Below are 15,883 nucleotides of genomic sequence, written 5' to 3' on the forward strand. Positions count from 1 at the left end.
TTCTGAAACTGTAAACCAGCTCCAATTAAGTGTTTTGCTTTGTAGGAGTTGCTTTGGTCATGGTGTCTCTTCACAGCAATAAAATCCTAAGACACCATCCCATCAATGACATTTGGTTCTGTCATCATCCTGTGGTACTCCACTTGCCATTTGCCCACGGTTACATTTCTTCAGCCATTCTCAGTGGTGTCCTCCTCTGGCTGTGTCTCTACATTCTTGTACTGGCCAAGACATCCTGGCAACCTTACCTCACTGTATCTGTGCCTCGCTGTGGTATTGCTGCCAGTTATGCCTGAGATTGTCTTAGGCAGTTACTGTCATTGTGGGCCAGTAAACTTTGCACCAGAAAACTTTTATTTATTTTTTTTTTAAGAATTTTTTTTTTATACAACATTCTGCCTGCATGTATGCCTGCATGCCAGAAGAGGGCACCAGATCTCATTAGAAATGGTTGTGAGCCACCATGTGGTTGCTGGGAATTGAACTCAGGACCTCTGGAAGAACAGTGCTTTTAACCTCTGAGCTCTCTCCAGCCCGATACCAGAAAACTTATATGAGCACAACATACACTTCTTAGGTTCTTAGCTCATGCTCTCTGAGAAGACCCAGTTGACACCACTATGTTCTACAAAGCAAGGTATGCACCACTGATGTATGTGGCATGGCAGTCTCCTAGTTTCCGCCCTTTCAAGAGGGAACAAGGACTCTAGAATTACTGTTAAAATTCTGGAAAAGGATAAAAGCATGACAAGCCATCATTAAAGCATCATAATTAGGTTTGAAAAACGATGAAACTCACTGTTGTAAAATTACCACTTACGGTTCTATAATGCTGTATCACAGAAACCTCTTCACCAAAGACTTGAAGAAAAATGCCTAGAAGAGTTCAACACAGGAATTCTTATGGATGTAATCCATGTTGTTCTGCATGTGGGCTTATCTTAAGTATTCTGAAGGGAGTAGCTATTTCTTCTCTCTTGTTAAGTAAGCAGTTTCAAAGCTGAAAGCTAATTTACAATGTAACTCTAGTAAATAAATAGGACCCTGTATTATCAGTTTTGTCTATTTATCTTGTACCTAGATTCAAATAATTTAAGCCTGATTTTGTTTACTTCATCTTTAAAAATTGCCTAAGTCCTCTGCTGAGGGAGACATTAAAAGGTCTGTTTGAACTTAAGTAAACAACCATGGGAAGAAGCATGATGCTGCTTAGAGATGCCTTGGTGACAGCCTTAGGCAGAGGCTCTGGACATAGGAAATGTATTATAATGACACCAGCAGCATCACCATTAATATTAACTGTAATAAATAACAACTATTCTAAAATCAGTAAGACAGCACTTTACAGTTGTAGTGTTCTTCCCGAGTGTCGGCTCTCTACAAACATTTCTCCTGGTCTCATAGCAGCCCCATGAAGTAGACAATAATGTCCCCATTGGATAGATGATGGTTGTGTTTAATTAGTTTGCCATTTTAATAGAAAATATCTGAGATTTACAAAAGAATGGTTTGTTTTTCCTGAATTGCAGGGTCTTCCTTCTGTGGCCAACTGCATTGTGTTGAGCCCATGATGATATGGTTGATGATGGTGAGAGAGTCCGAGGAGGCCAGTTTGCCTCATGGTCAAGAGCTAAGAAAAAACACCATTGTTTCACACTTCCTTGTGAGGGCATGCCCCCAATGACCTAAGACTTCTCATCCTCTACCTCTTAAAGATTTCTTCCACTCTCCAATAAGTCCTTCTATGACCAACTGTCTTCTATAGAGCTTGTAATGATATGGTAGATCGAAGTCAGAAAGGCGGAGGCCAGTTCTCATGGCCAGGAACTAAGAGAAAGACACTAATGTTCAGCACTGCCTTATGAAGGTATGCCCCTAGTGATCTAAGGCCTGTCATTTCCTACATCTTAAAGGATTCTACCATTCTCCATTAGCACAAGTCTGAGGACCACCCAAGCCTTTGACACATGACCTCTCAGGGCATCTGAGGTTCAATCAGTAGAGAAGATACAGGTAATTGGTGAAAGTTTAGAAGTTGTCCCAAGATGCCACTTTAAACAATTTGATCAAGCATCACACTATGGCTGTATTGAATATCATTAGAAAAAAAAAACATCTTTTGGGGTATTGCCTATTAGACTTGCCCCAAGTGTGTCAAAAGCAAAGGGTACCTGTGGCAAAGCAGCCAAGAATAAAGCTACAAAATCAGGAAGACTTGAGGGATTTTGCTAAGAAAGTTACCTGCAGGTGGTAAAGGAGAAAGAGCCTACAACTTCAGCCTTCCTGACACAGAGTGGCTCCATCTGAATTTACTTAATAAAGAGGCTGACAAGCCATGGGTCACCATGAACTACAGGGGAGGTGCTCCTCCATTCCCTGAGCATCACTTCCAATGGAAAAGAATTTTCCCCAACTGTTGTTTTGAGCTCTGTAGAAAGTAAGAATCATTAAGAACATTATTATAAAAACTTATTTGCCTTTAAACAGAATGAGGCCATAGGAGCAAGACTCAAGTTGTTTTAAAGGTCCCCGACAAAGACTTCCATCATAGCAGTGATGGAGGTGATGAGAATCTTGATGGAGTAGTTAAATTGATCTGAATGATAATAATAGCTGCTAGAAATAAACATGCCAATGCTAAAAATGATGTACTAATATGGGCTATTCATTCCTCACAACCACTCAGGTAGACAATGTTGTGCGCATGTTTAACTTGTTATTAACTGTTACTCAGCTACTCGGGAGCTAGAATTTGAATACAGACCTGATGGATGCTGAAATCAAGGGGCAGAGACCATCTGCTGTACCTCCCACAGTGACATCATTAGCTGCACTGTGGTCATCATTCGTGCCAACCACCTTTCTAATATACTGGAAAAGATTTCATTTTATCTCCTTTCTTTTCTGATGTCTAGTTATTAAAAGTATAATGGATCGAGTGTCTGTCTGTCTGTCTGTCTGTCTGTCTTTGTGTGTCTGTCAGAAAAAGAAAAAGCAAGCAGGCATGTACTATATGTACTTGCCAATTTAAAATCACAACTATATGCACTTATGAATTTAAAATTACATATTAGAAAGATAAAGCATGTAGATAAGAGATCCACTGTAGAAACAGACATGATTAAATTCTAGAATTTCATCATACTTGGCATGTGGTTTATCTAGAACAAGTCACACAGCCTGTCTGTTTACCTCATCACCTTTAAATGGAAATACTACAAATTATGTATTTTATAATTTGAGTGTATTCGAGTATAATGTATATCGTATAGTATACTTGAGCATAACTGGTATGCAGTTAGCTGACTGTCAGCTCCTCTTCTAACCCCTCTATTCTCCATATATTCAGAGCCTTTAAAAAAACAAATATCACTGTACGTGCCAGCCCTCTCCTGGGGCATCCATGTCTGGCATGGCCATCACTAGTAGACAGGGCTGCTTCCAGCCCTCTGAACTTTAAACAATGTGTTATATAGGAATACATATTTTGCTGGTGCTGTAAGTCCTAAGGTTAGCTAAGCTACATATGTTTTCAGTCTCTCCATGTCCGGCTAATAGTTTCCCATCTCAGCATGCAGAGAATCTCAGCAGTAAACATCTTACATAGGCATCTGTCGCTGCTATGAGAAGTTTCTTCCTGTATCCTGGCCTTTCAACCTAGGTCTGATTGCTAAAAGTTTGCACTGTGAGTCAGTGAGTTAGCTCAGCAGGAAAAGGCACTTACCCACCAGCCTTGTAACCTAAATGTGATCCCCAGAACTCATGGAGTTCACCCCCCACACACACACACACACACCTGCATGTTGTTCTCTAGTGCATGCATGTGTATCTCATCTTCTACACACACACACACGCACGCACACACACACACACACACACACACTAAACTCGTGTATTATTTTTATTTTTGGTTTCTGTTTCATTGTCAGTAAACTCATCTCTCATGTATCCTGTTGCTATTGGGACTTTACCAAGCTTAGATGGCACACCCTCGGGGGACTATTCAGTCTGTTTAATTCATTGACCATTTACTTGAATGAATCAAACTCATCCCACCTGAAGACAATATCCAGAAAACACACTATCTGGTTCCTTTGGCTATCTCATGCATATGGTAAATATAACAGCATCTGATAGAGTCATTGAGGGCTTTGAACTATCACAGAATTGTGTGTTATGCACGGGCCAGCCCCCTCAGAAGCCTGATGCATGCTGGGTAAGACATTTGACTGTAATCAAGTAAGGTGTCCTTAATCACCTGCTCTCCGTAGAGCCATGCACATGTTCTCCTAAACGACTTTGTCCCACTGCTATCCTAATTTGAAATTTTCTTTTTCAGCCACATAAATAGAAGAACACAGTTTGAAAACCCTGTCCTGGAAGCAAAAAGGAAGCTACAGCAACATAACATGCCCCACACAGAACTTGGAACAAAGCCCCTGCAGGCCCCAGGTTTCCGAGGTACGGTATCTGGTAGCATGCAGGATGGGAAGAGAAACACTGACAGACTGTTAACTCTTCCAGACAGATACGCCTGTAGTGATGGGTCATACAAATGACTGGCCTGACTTCTCTAGTCCCTCATAGAAGCATTAGGATTCACATTATTTATAATTAATTTTTAATATAGCTACCACAAACTATACTAAGAACACTGAGCAGTACCCTATAGGAATTTCACTTGTTGCCAAGTGGGACTTTGATGGTGGTAATATAAACTACAGAGAGTCTCTGAAAATTAGAAATGAGAATGAGATTTGCTTTCTTCTGTGACAGTAGGCAGCTCTTCAGTGACATTACCTATGCCCAAATCCATCTTCTCTTATACTGGCCCAGAGAGTTCTCACAGTGTGAACGACTTGTCTTACTATCTGCCTGACCACAGAGGAATGCCCTGGACACTCAGTATGTCCCAGGGCTACTTGTGGACCTGATTACACTTGGGAGCCACCTAGTGGAATGAGTGGCTGCACACTCTTCACTTCTTTCACGATTGCATTGAATTAAACGCATGCACACTCAATCACACAATCACACACACATTCACACACATATAGCATTACACACATTCACATATTCACACACACTTTACACACACACACACACACACACACACACAAGGCCTTGGTGTCTAGAGCCTCCATTTTCCTGGTAGTAAGCTTCGTATCACATGCCTACAGCACTCTGCAATGAATGTAAAGGCCTCATGTGGAGAAGAGCTCCACCTGTAAGCACTGCTTTGGTGACCACAGCAGAAAAGATTATATGTGGGTTCTATACATTACATAAAAATTTAATAAAGATATATGTAGTAGGTAAATAGACATATAAATTAAAACTCTATCATAATGACTCATTGTTTAATAGTCTATCTTATGAAACCAAACACATAACAATAAGGGTATCATGTAAAATATGTAGCTGAGTGGCCACTTATAATTTGGCTACTATGAGTATCAAATCATACCACCTTCAAAAAGTATATGAAATGCTTATCTGCAAAGCGAGTATGGAGGTGCTTGCCTGTAATCCTAGCAATGGGAGGCTGAGCAGCAAGATCAAGAGCCCATGGCCCCAGGATCACAGACCAAGGCCTGTTTCAACCAAGTAATTACAATGAAATGCTTAAAAGCCTCATGATTATCAACTGGCTACCCAGGCAAAAGCAAAATGCTTTTCACAAGTGGAATTTAAGAGACAACTAATTCTTCTTCCTAGTGTGACTATAATTTTAAAGCATTTAAAGTGCTTAGAACCAGAGACATTAGAAATCACAGTTGAAAATGTTTATCATATAACAATCAAAGAGGCAAACTCATTGAACAGGTACAAGGTGTCTTCCCATGACTGTGGCATTGATGTCATTATGTCAACATATTAAAAAATGTGTCACCTTCACATTCATAACCATTTTGAGAAACATTAGCCTAACGTTTGCCTGCATTTGAGAGTCTATTAAATGTTCTCTGTCCAGTAGAGATGCATCTGATATATTTATAATATCTCACAGCATTGAAATGTAAATAAAAGTTAACTCAGTCTCACATCCAGGTTCTCTTTGTAAGCAATTTCAACCTTTAAATACACACCAACTGTGCACTGCTTCTCTGTTGATGTAATCTGCACGTTTCATGTCCTTCAACTAGTCTATTTGATTTTCTACCCCATGCAATCAAGATTCTGTATAGGACCAGCCACTCATATGTCCCTCCCTCCTGGGAGCTCTGATAACTAGAGCAGAATAAGTCAGATTTTATTTGAAGGCTTTCTTGACGATTGACACAGCCCTGTTTTAAGCTCAAGAGGGCTAATTTCATGAGAGTAAATGCTAGTAAGTTACTCTCCAACCACACAACACAGCTTTGCATGATTCCCTGGATGCTTTGAACATCTTTGTATTTGTAGGATGCCCTAATTGTCTGGTCCCTCTCAAAGTGGCCACCTGCTTGCATGTTCCATATGAGTCTCCCGCATCTACCCAAGGATTGATGCTTGGTAGTTGGCTGTTCTCTGATAACTTGTCTTAAAAATGCCTTTTTCTCTTTAACTTGTATTGTAGAAAAGCCACTCTTTACCCGGGATGCATCCCAGTTGAAGGGAACGTTCCTCAGCACCACCCTCAAAAAGAGCAACATGGGCTTTGGGTTTACCATCATTGGTGGGGATGAGCCGGATGAGTTTCTGCAAGTGAAGAGTGTGATCCCAGATGGGCCTGCCGCACAGGACGGGAAAATGGAGACAGGTAAGCGCCCTGGAGCTGCACAACTGCCATTGCTGTAATTCTTTTCTATAAGTGGAAAGCCAAACCTAACCTCCACAGATTCCTTTGTGGTTTTAACTCTAAAGAAAAAGGTCTTTTAAGTTTAGAAGAATGACAAATCCTATTTTTCCTACTTTAAATTTTTTTTAGCTGAAGTTATTTGTAAACAATGTAGAGAATCAATTTCTTCCCCGTCTCCCCCAGTTCCCTGTCTGTTCACTAGTCAGCAGACTTACCTCATCTGAGTTATCTCAAACTCCTTCTTAGGGGGGAGATCAACACATCACACTTACATTCAGCCACTGATACTTTTTAACCTGTACCAGCCCTTCAATATTCGTATGCTAAATTATTCAAGTTAGATACTTAAATGTGTATATATATCTCATAGGGATATATATTTGAATGACATTTTATATGTACCTATACAGTGTGTCAGTTTAATAAATTGTTTCTGGCCATTATAATTAATTTTCATATATAGTTATTTGAATGTCTAAATAGTAACTAAAATTGATTTACCATGGAAATAAAGACCCAGATTGTTAAGGACAGGAAAATACAAAACATACTAAGTCCCAGAGTAGAAAAAAATTAATGAAGTAGGCCTGAGTTAGCAGTCTAATTGGTGATTCTCTTACCTGCTCCATGACTTTAAATGAGTTCCATAATTTACAATTAGTAATTTCTTTATTTGGGAAAATTAAATAACTAAAGTTGATCATCTGTTTATAAGATACCTATTCTAGAATTTTAGTGGTATTATTTTTAAAGTACTTTAGATGGTATTAAAAGTATTGTAATTATACCTGCAAAGAAATACAATCTACCATCATTTTTGCATCCTTTCATGCTGATCAAATTTATGGTATAAGACGCACGAGTCAGAGAACTGTGTTAGGCAAGAAGCTGTATCACTGCTGTGATTATGTGCTTATAAATTGAATTATTTCCATGAGTCCAAAAGATACTTCTGTATGGAAAGAGAACATAAAATTGAGGTGTTTATTTGAAATTGCTTATTTTTAATGTTGTCAAAGTTTTAAAAGCCCTTATTAGGTTTTTTTTTTATTCCTGTCATTTTTCAAGATTCTGGTATGAGAATATTTTTCAGTACTACTTACTAGCAGGGAGTAATGTACACAATAACACTGTGTCTCCTGAGAGATGTTACACCTTCACACCAAGATCAAAATGTCAAGACTCCAGTGTGGGCCCTAGCAGTTCAACCACAGTGCAGTGAATGGCCAGGAGCATGTGGACAGCTCCAGTGGACTTGATGGCTTTGGTTTTGTTTTTAAAGGTAGAAAGGGAAGTGGGGAGTATCTGGGAGGAACTGGAGCAGAGAGGAGTGACATTGTCAAAATACACTGTGTGAAATGCTTTTTAAAAATCTTTGAACTTCAAAACTCATCACATTTGAAAACAATTGTTTTAAATATCATGTGTATGAATTTTCTACAAGAGTTAACGTTCAACAACGGTGTTTATCTAGAAAGACTTTATAAGTCATCTATACCTTCATGCTGCCCTCCAAAGACACATAAATAGTAAGTAATTCTATTACAAATAATCTTACAGTCTTCGGCTAGGACTGCGACGTATGGAAGCTCTGGAATTCATACAGCTCTAACAGAGAAAGGATCCTCAGGGCTCTTGAACTTGTGCAAAAAAAAAAATAATAATAATAATGATAGATCCATTTTTTTCCAAAATAAAGGACCAAGTTACTTTTCTGTGATAGTTTCAAAACAAACAAAAACTTCTTGTGGAAAATCGAGAACAAAATGTGGATATTTGCACAGAAAGTCCTTTTCTTCTTGCCCTTGATTCTCTTAATCTGCCACGCCCACACAGGGAGGAGACTCATTTCCACCTCAAAGCCAAAGCTTTATTCAGAATTTAACACATTTTGTTCATTTAAGAAAACCACACATCAGCTCCTAATAAAGAGGAAATAACCGAAGGTCTAAGTCTGCTTAGTGTCTCCTGTTTAGTCTGCTCGATGAATCTGACAAGCACTTCTCCAGCTTCTCCCTTCCAGTCATCGAAAAGTGCCAGGGCTACAAAAGAAGGAATGATGGGACCTCAGTTCCAGGAGCTTTACATCTAGAAGGGGCTTTAGACACATTAATAAGCTATTAGAACCCATCATAATGAGGTTGCAATATCCCTAATGTGGGCACAAATTCAGGAGAGTGTGGAAATAAACAATAAACTTATAAATTATTTTTAAATTTATTCTTCTCTCATATATTGCATACCAACTTCAGTTAACAAAAAACATCATAAAGAGTGTGTTGTGTAATTTTATTGGGACTTTAGAGGGATGGTAATTTTCTTAATTGGAAAAGAATGTAATAAAACGAACTGTGGTGCTTTTTAAATATTCAAAAAATATATTCACATCTAATTAGAAGATAATTTTAACACACGTGTAAATGTATTTCTGCAACACTGAACAAGTTACAATAGAAAGAATTGTTCTTTAGTTCTGCAAACACTTAGTGAAGCTCTGTGCATGCCAAACATTCTGCTGATTAATAAGGATTCAAAAGTGAAAAGACAAATGTTTCTATCCCCACAAAGTTTGCAGTGTAAATTGAAATAATGAGTGATATGTTGATGGATGTTTATATCAATGAAATAATAATAAATACATACCTAAGTAATGAAATGGTACAGAAGAGAAAGCTGTCAATATTGAGAAGAGAAATTTTCCCAATGCTCTAAGAAATCCTCACAGACATGATTTTTTTTTTAGAGGGCTGACATTTTATTAAAGATGTTGGTTCTAACAACTTTTCTTTCCCCCCCCTTTTTAAAATTGGTTATAATATTTACATTTCAAATTTTATCCCCTTATCTCATTCCCCCCCACCATCCAGGAACCCCTTGTCCCATCCCCCCTCCTTGTGCTTCTATGAGGGTGTGATTTTCCTGTTTTTATGATGCTGTTTCCATTAACATAAACTGCCTCCTAAATTTCTAAATACTTCCATTTGTGTTATTAAATCTCCTTTTTCTTTTCTTTTTCTTTCTTTTTTTCTTTTTTTTCCATCTTTTTTTTTAAATTGGGTATTATATTAACATTTCAGATTTTATCCCCTTACCCCACTTCCTCCCACCACCCAGAAACCTCCTATCCCATCCCTCCTCCTCACGCTTCTATGAGGCTGTACCACCACCTATCCCCCTCCCACACTACCCCCTCCCCACCATCACATTCCCCCCCACTCTGTGTTCGTTTTTTCATTGGACCAAGAATCTCCTCTCCCACCTGTGCCCAACAAGGCCATCCTCTCTACATATACCCTGGAGTCATGTGTCCCTCCCTATGTGCTCCCAGGCTGGTGGTTTGAACCCTGGGGGGCTCTGGTTGTTAGGTATTGTTGCTTTCCTCCTGGAGTCACAATCCCTTTCTGCTTTTTCAGTCTTCTCTATAATTTCTCCATTGGAAAACCCTTGATTATATCAGTGGTTAGCTGTGAGCATCTGCCTCTGAGTGTGTCAGTCTCTGGCAGACCTCTAAGGAGACAGCTCACAGACATGATGTTAACGGTTTTAAAAGACAAATAGATGTTTGCTGAGCAAGTGAGGAAAGCTGTTGGGAGACATACATGTGCAAATGTATTGGAAAGATGGAAAGAGGTTTGCAAGCCTCTTTCAAAGGAGTGTGTGTGTGTGTGTGTGAGTGTTTTTTCTTGGGTATACATTGGTGGTGAAGTATAGTGTCAAATGACAGCCACAAATGGGAGAGATTAACCAGTCTTATAGTACATACTAAAAATTATACATAATCATATATCCTAAAGTTCTAAAAGATCATGGACATGCATATTTTTAGGCAAACTTTTTTGGAGTAAATTTTCAGCCAATGAAGCACAGAGCCTTCCTCTGTAGCTGACGTTGTCCAGGCTCATGTATCTGCAGATCTAACACACTGCTCTGGAAATAGCATATGGACATTTTGGTTAGGTTCTGGAAGACTTAACTCAAGGCTTTGTGCATGTATATGCAGGTGCTGTACCCATGAGTGTATCTGCTGCAGTAGCTGTAAGTACTTGAACGGATGGATGGATGGATGGATGGATGGATGGATGGATGGATTTAGAGTGAATGACCTTATAAAATAACATTTAATGGGATCAATTCTGAATTTCTATTTTGCAATATAGCCTAGTCAATGATGCTGAGTAAGGTAACTCACCACAAAAGCAAAATTAAACCCAGTTTTTATCTTCAGCATGATATATCATAAACAATTATGTTAGAGATTAAATTATTATATTTTTAAAATTAAATAATTTTTAAAAATTATTAAATATTAAATAAGCTTTTAAAATAACAAATCAAACACTATAAAGATTAGAGGAAATCACCGATATTTAAAATGAGTGGTCTCATTTTATATTAAAATGAGCATGGAAGTAGTATTTTATATTAAAATGAGCATGGAAGTAGTTTAATCGACCTTCTTAGCTTTCGGTTATCTCTAGTTTAGGGAATCACATAGATAGCTTGTAAGGACACAAGTAAAACAACCATATGAAAAAGTTTCTCTTGGGTTCTGCAGCAGAGCAAATGGGGTGAGCAGGGAATTCTCTCTTACTTGGCAGTGATATCTGGCAAGGAGCAGAGGACAGGCAGAAAACATGGGCAGTGTCCTTCCTGCAGCTCTTTGACAACTGAGCCAGCTCCCAGTGGTTCCATGATGTCACTATCCTGGTGCCCAGGAACTATCTAATTTTAACTACTAAGGATTCTACATTGTCTGGAAATCAAGTACCACAGACCCCATTAATATCCTTCTAAGTGTTTTAGCATCTATGTTGCCTAAGTATTTAAAATTTTCTAAAAATCAAATTTGATACAAAAGCTCAGAGAAGTCAAGGAGTCTGAAAGGCATTTATCTACCATCTTCTGTTGAAAACTTTCTCATTGCAAAACGGTTTGTCTTTTTGTAATATTGGCTTGTTTTATTAATAAGATAAGTAAGCTGACTGACAGGCATTCTTTAGTCCCTGTCAGTTCTTCATTTCAAGGGCTCAGTTGTCTGTGTTTATAAAAGTAGGGGTACCTAATTTTAGCATCCTTTTGGTAAACGTGTGTGTGTGTGTGTGTGTGTGTGTGTGTGTGTGTGTGTGTGTGTAAATGCCTTTCTTTGTCACACTCTACCCTTTTTTATTTCAAACAAGATTTTTTTCACTGAACCTGATGCTCACCGTTTCATCTGTACTAGCCAGCCTCAAGCCCCGGGACCCTCTGTCTCCACTCTCCAACACTGGGGTTACAGGTGCACACTGCTATATTTGGCTATTTATACATGTTGGGAGGTTGAACTCTAGTCTCATACTTGAGAAGCAAGCCCACTGACCCATCTCCACAATACCCCTTAGTAGGTTTTTGGTTTTCTGTTTGTTTGTTTGTTTGTGTGTTTGCTTTTTGGGTTTTTCCTTTATGAATATTTTTATGCCCATAGACCTGCTAATTCCAGATCCAAGAAACAATATTTGGAATGTACACTTACATCTTTATATCTTCAAAATTTTGTTAAAGCAATATGTTCACAAACTAAAATGTAGCATGAAGACATTTATAGTGAACACAATGTTTCTTTACCTAGCCCTCCCATCCTCCAGACCTATATCCAAGATGCAACTAATTAGTTTCAGGCATGTCCAACCTATGGATGTTGCAATAAAACATTGTCACCTACAAAATTTGTATCTGAGAACCTGCAGTTGAATTACTAAAAATGTTCATAGAAGAAACTCTCAAGTTTTAAGTAACATTACAGTTTTGCACTGCTTTATCTTTGGTGCATGCAGCCTATACACCAATCTCTGGGCACACCTATTAGATGTTTCTTTCAGTAACTAACTTCGCACACAATTCTCTTTACAATTTAGTCATGAATTATGTTTATGCCCCTTAAGAGGGAAATGCTGCCTTTTTCTGTTTTATGCAACAGGTCTCTGTTCTGAGCCCCTCCGTGTCCCCTTCGCCCGCGAAAGAGACACGTGAGGCAGTGTTTGGGTGGTTACCACAACAAGGCTTTATTCTTGTATAAGCAGAAGCGGAAAGACCCAAAGCCCGGAAAAGGCACTGCTTATATACACCCTAGAGTGACGTGTTCACTTCTGATTGGCTGTTCACTCATTACCCATAATACGCCCCGGGATGGGCAGTGACTTTGGCGCGCTTTTTGCCTTTTGCATCTGCACAGTCAGTTGTTTACTAGTGGGAGGACATGATGCCCGCGCCATCTTGGAATGGCGAATGCTGTCACACTCAAGCGGCTCCTAACATCTTCCCCTATCTATATATTTAAGATGGAACAGCCTATTGCCTATCAAGCGCGGCACCAACTCCGTGAGGGAAAGCAGAGGCCTGATCCCCTGTGCAAAATGAGATATTGTAATGGGTTTCTTCTCTCGTAGTCATGCCCGCACCATCTTGTAATGGTGAATGCTATCATGCTCACGCGGTTCCTAACAGGTCTCACATGTTTTCTCTGGTAGTTTTACTGCTAATTTTAGTAAAATTATAAGATTTTTGCATTGTCTTGTATTTCTATGTTGGTTCCTTGAACTCACTAATACCATCAATATTGCTTCTGTCACATGCCTTTGTAAAGTTTCACATTACCGCCTAGGTGGTGTTTGTGCACCCCTTTAATCTCAGCACTCAAGAGACAGAGGCAAGTGGAGCTCTGAGTTCGAGGCCAGCTTGGTCTACCGACAGAATTACTGGGCCACACAGAGGAATTATGTCCCAAAAGAACAAATGTCTCACATTGACTTTTCCCCTTGTTTGCAATAGCTTTCTCTAAATTTTCTTATTTTTCAAAACTGAAGAGATGATTCTGTGTGTAGGAGTAATTGTTGTAAGCATGGGGACCTGAGTTTGGTTGTCCAATACTCGTATAAGTCAGGCATGGCTGCACATGACTGTCACCCCAGATATTTTATGGGGACAGAAACAGTCAGATCCCAAGACCTCACTGGTGAACCAGCCCACATAGGGGGCACTCTTTACCTCATTGAGAGACCCTGTCTCAGTTCAGCAAGCTGGGGAGCAATAAAAGGATGATAGGTAAAGTCAGGCCCTGCCCTCCTCATACATATGCATCACTAAATGCACATGTGGCAAACTCATACCATGCTCTCAAACGCAGCCTGACAGTTTAAATTGTAGTCTAGAGTTCCCGGAGAGACAGGGGAAAGCTGCCAGGCCCAGATTGACACAGTGTTGATCTACTTTATTTTCTTGACCGGACAGTCACAAGTCTGCCCGATTCTGGGGGAGGCAGATAAGCTCCACCATTGATTGGAAAGAGAGCAAGAAAATATAGTCATCTCTTTGGCTCTATTTTTGTAATGAAAATAAAGGAGTCTGTAACAACTTGAAACAGTTCTTTAATATCTTACAACTTATTTGAAAATTTCATATATAAATAATATATTACATCTTTCTACCCCTCCCTCTCATCCCTCCAATTCCTCCCATGCACCCCCACTCTCAAATTTATGACCGCATCTTACTTACTGGGATGTGTGTATATGATGTATGTATATGGGATGTGTATGTGTGTGCATGCGCACGTACATATATGTACATTTATGTATATATATATATATATATATATATATATATATATGTATGTATGTATATGGGATGTGTACATATATACATATAGCCTGATGAATCTGCTTAGTGTTATTCACATGCATATATGTTTAGGGATGACAACTTGGAATTAGATAACTTACCAGGGTCTCATTTCTTGAGAAGAATGATATATTCTCTCTCTCTCTCTCTCTCTCTCTCTCTCTCTCTCTCTCTCTCTCTCTCTCTCTCCTGTCATTAATTATTTGTACCTCTTCATCTGGGGGGATGGAGCCCTCTCTCCAGTCATTACTTGTGAATTTCATTCAATTCATGTTATTATATCAACTGATATTACCATTCCTCAGGTCATGTTTAGACTTAGTCATATAGTTGATGTTTCATGGCTTCCCTGTCAGATTAAAGACACTATCTTACAATAAATGCAATGGACCTCTGGCTCTTAGAATCTTCCCACCCTGTCTTCTGTTACATTTCCTGGGTCTTGCATAGAGCTATATGAGGAGGTTGTTTTGTGGATGTATTAACTGGGGTCTCACACCTCACAGCCATTTTTGACCATTGTGAATTTCTGTTGTCTCCATCTGCTGCAGAAAAGAAGACTCTTTGATGAGGGGTGAACTCTGTCTGTGGATGAAATACTTATGATTTATAATGAAATTATTAATTATAACAGTTTGAGAAAGTAGCAGTAGCAAGCTATCTTCTAGGGCCCATAATCTCATCATCTACCTGTTTCACAGTCTCTCTATCATCTATCTATCTTTCTGTCAATCATCTGTCTATCATCTTTAATCTATCAATCCTCTATCATCCATCCATCTATCTATCTATCTATCTATCTATCTATCTATCATCTACTTATCTTTCATCCATCTCTGGCTATCTTCTTACTCTAGCTTTGCTCAAGTCTCTCATCATCACACTGACTCCACTAGCCTTTCCCACCCTTACCACTTCTCTTGCCATGGCTATGTCCAGTCTGCTGGCCATATTCAGTCTACTTCGTTCTCTCTGTGTTCGTTCTTCTTCCAGATACCTCTTTATGTTTATCTCTTGCATATACAGTAAAAAGCCTTAACCATTTCATAGAGTGGTCATTTCAACAGTTTCTTTACTACACCCTTCACATACAGTGGAGAGATGCCTCAGTTGTTAGGTATGTACTATTCTTTCAGAAGACCTGAGTTTGGTTGCCAGTATTCACATTGGCTCACAAACACCTGTAACTCCAACTCCACAGCATCCTATACCTCTTGTCTCCATGGGCACCCACATTCACATGAACTTATCCATATACACATACACATAATTTAAAAAATAAATAGATCTTCAAAAACGTATTATAGAAAAATAAATCATGTGACATTGTAAGGTTGTAGATCCCGTGTTTGCTCTGCCACTGGGCACAGCTCCTTGGGGAAGCAGAATGCGGGGAATTTGACTGTGCTTGCCCCATGCCATGTCCAGTGGATGTTGAGCTTTAGGGAA

General features: G+C 39.1%; 1 protein-coding gene across 1 annotated transcript in view; it reads left to right on the forward strand.

Annotated features, from left to right (window-relative positions):
- The window catches only part of Magi2 (membrane associated guanylate kinase, WW and PDZ domain containing 2), a 172,567-nt gene that overhangs the window by 18,706 nt on the left and 137,978 nt on the right, over positions 1-15,883 (forward strand). The window contains exons 2-3 of the mRNA XM_076913183.1: positions 4,340-4,461; positions 6,560-6,742. Of these exons, the coding sequence (XP_076769298.1) occupies positions 4,410-4,461; positions 6,560-6,742 (235 nt within the window). The 5' untranslated portion in view covers positions 4,340-4,409. The remainder of the gene's footprint in view (positions 1-4,339; positions 4,462-6,559; positions 6,743-15,883) is intronic.

Source organism: Arvicanthis niloticus, chromosome 15 (genome assembly GCF_011762505.2).
Source record: "Arvicanthis niloticus isolate mArvNil1 chromosome 15, mArvNil1.pat.X, whole genome shotgun sequence".
NCBI lineage: Eukaryota > Metazoa > Chordata > Mammalia > Rodentia > Muridae > Arvicanthis > Arvicanthis niloticus.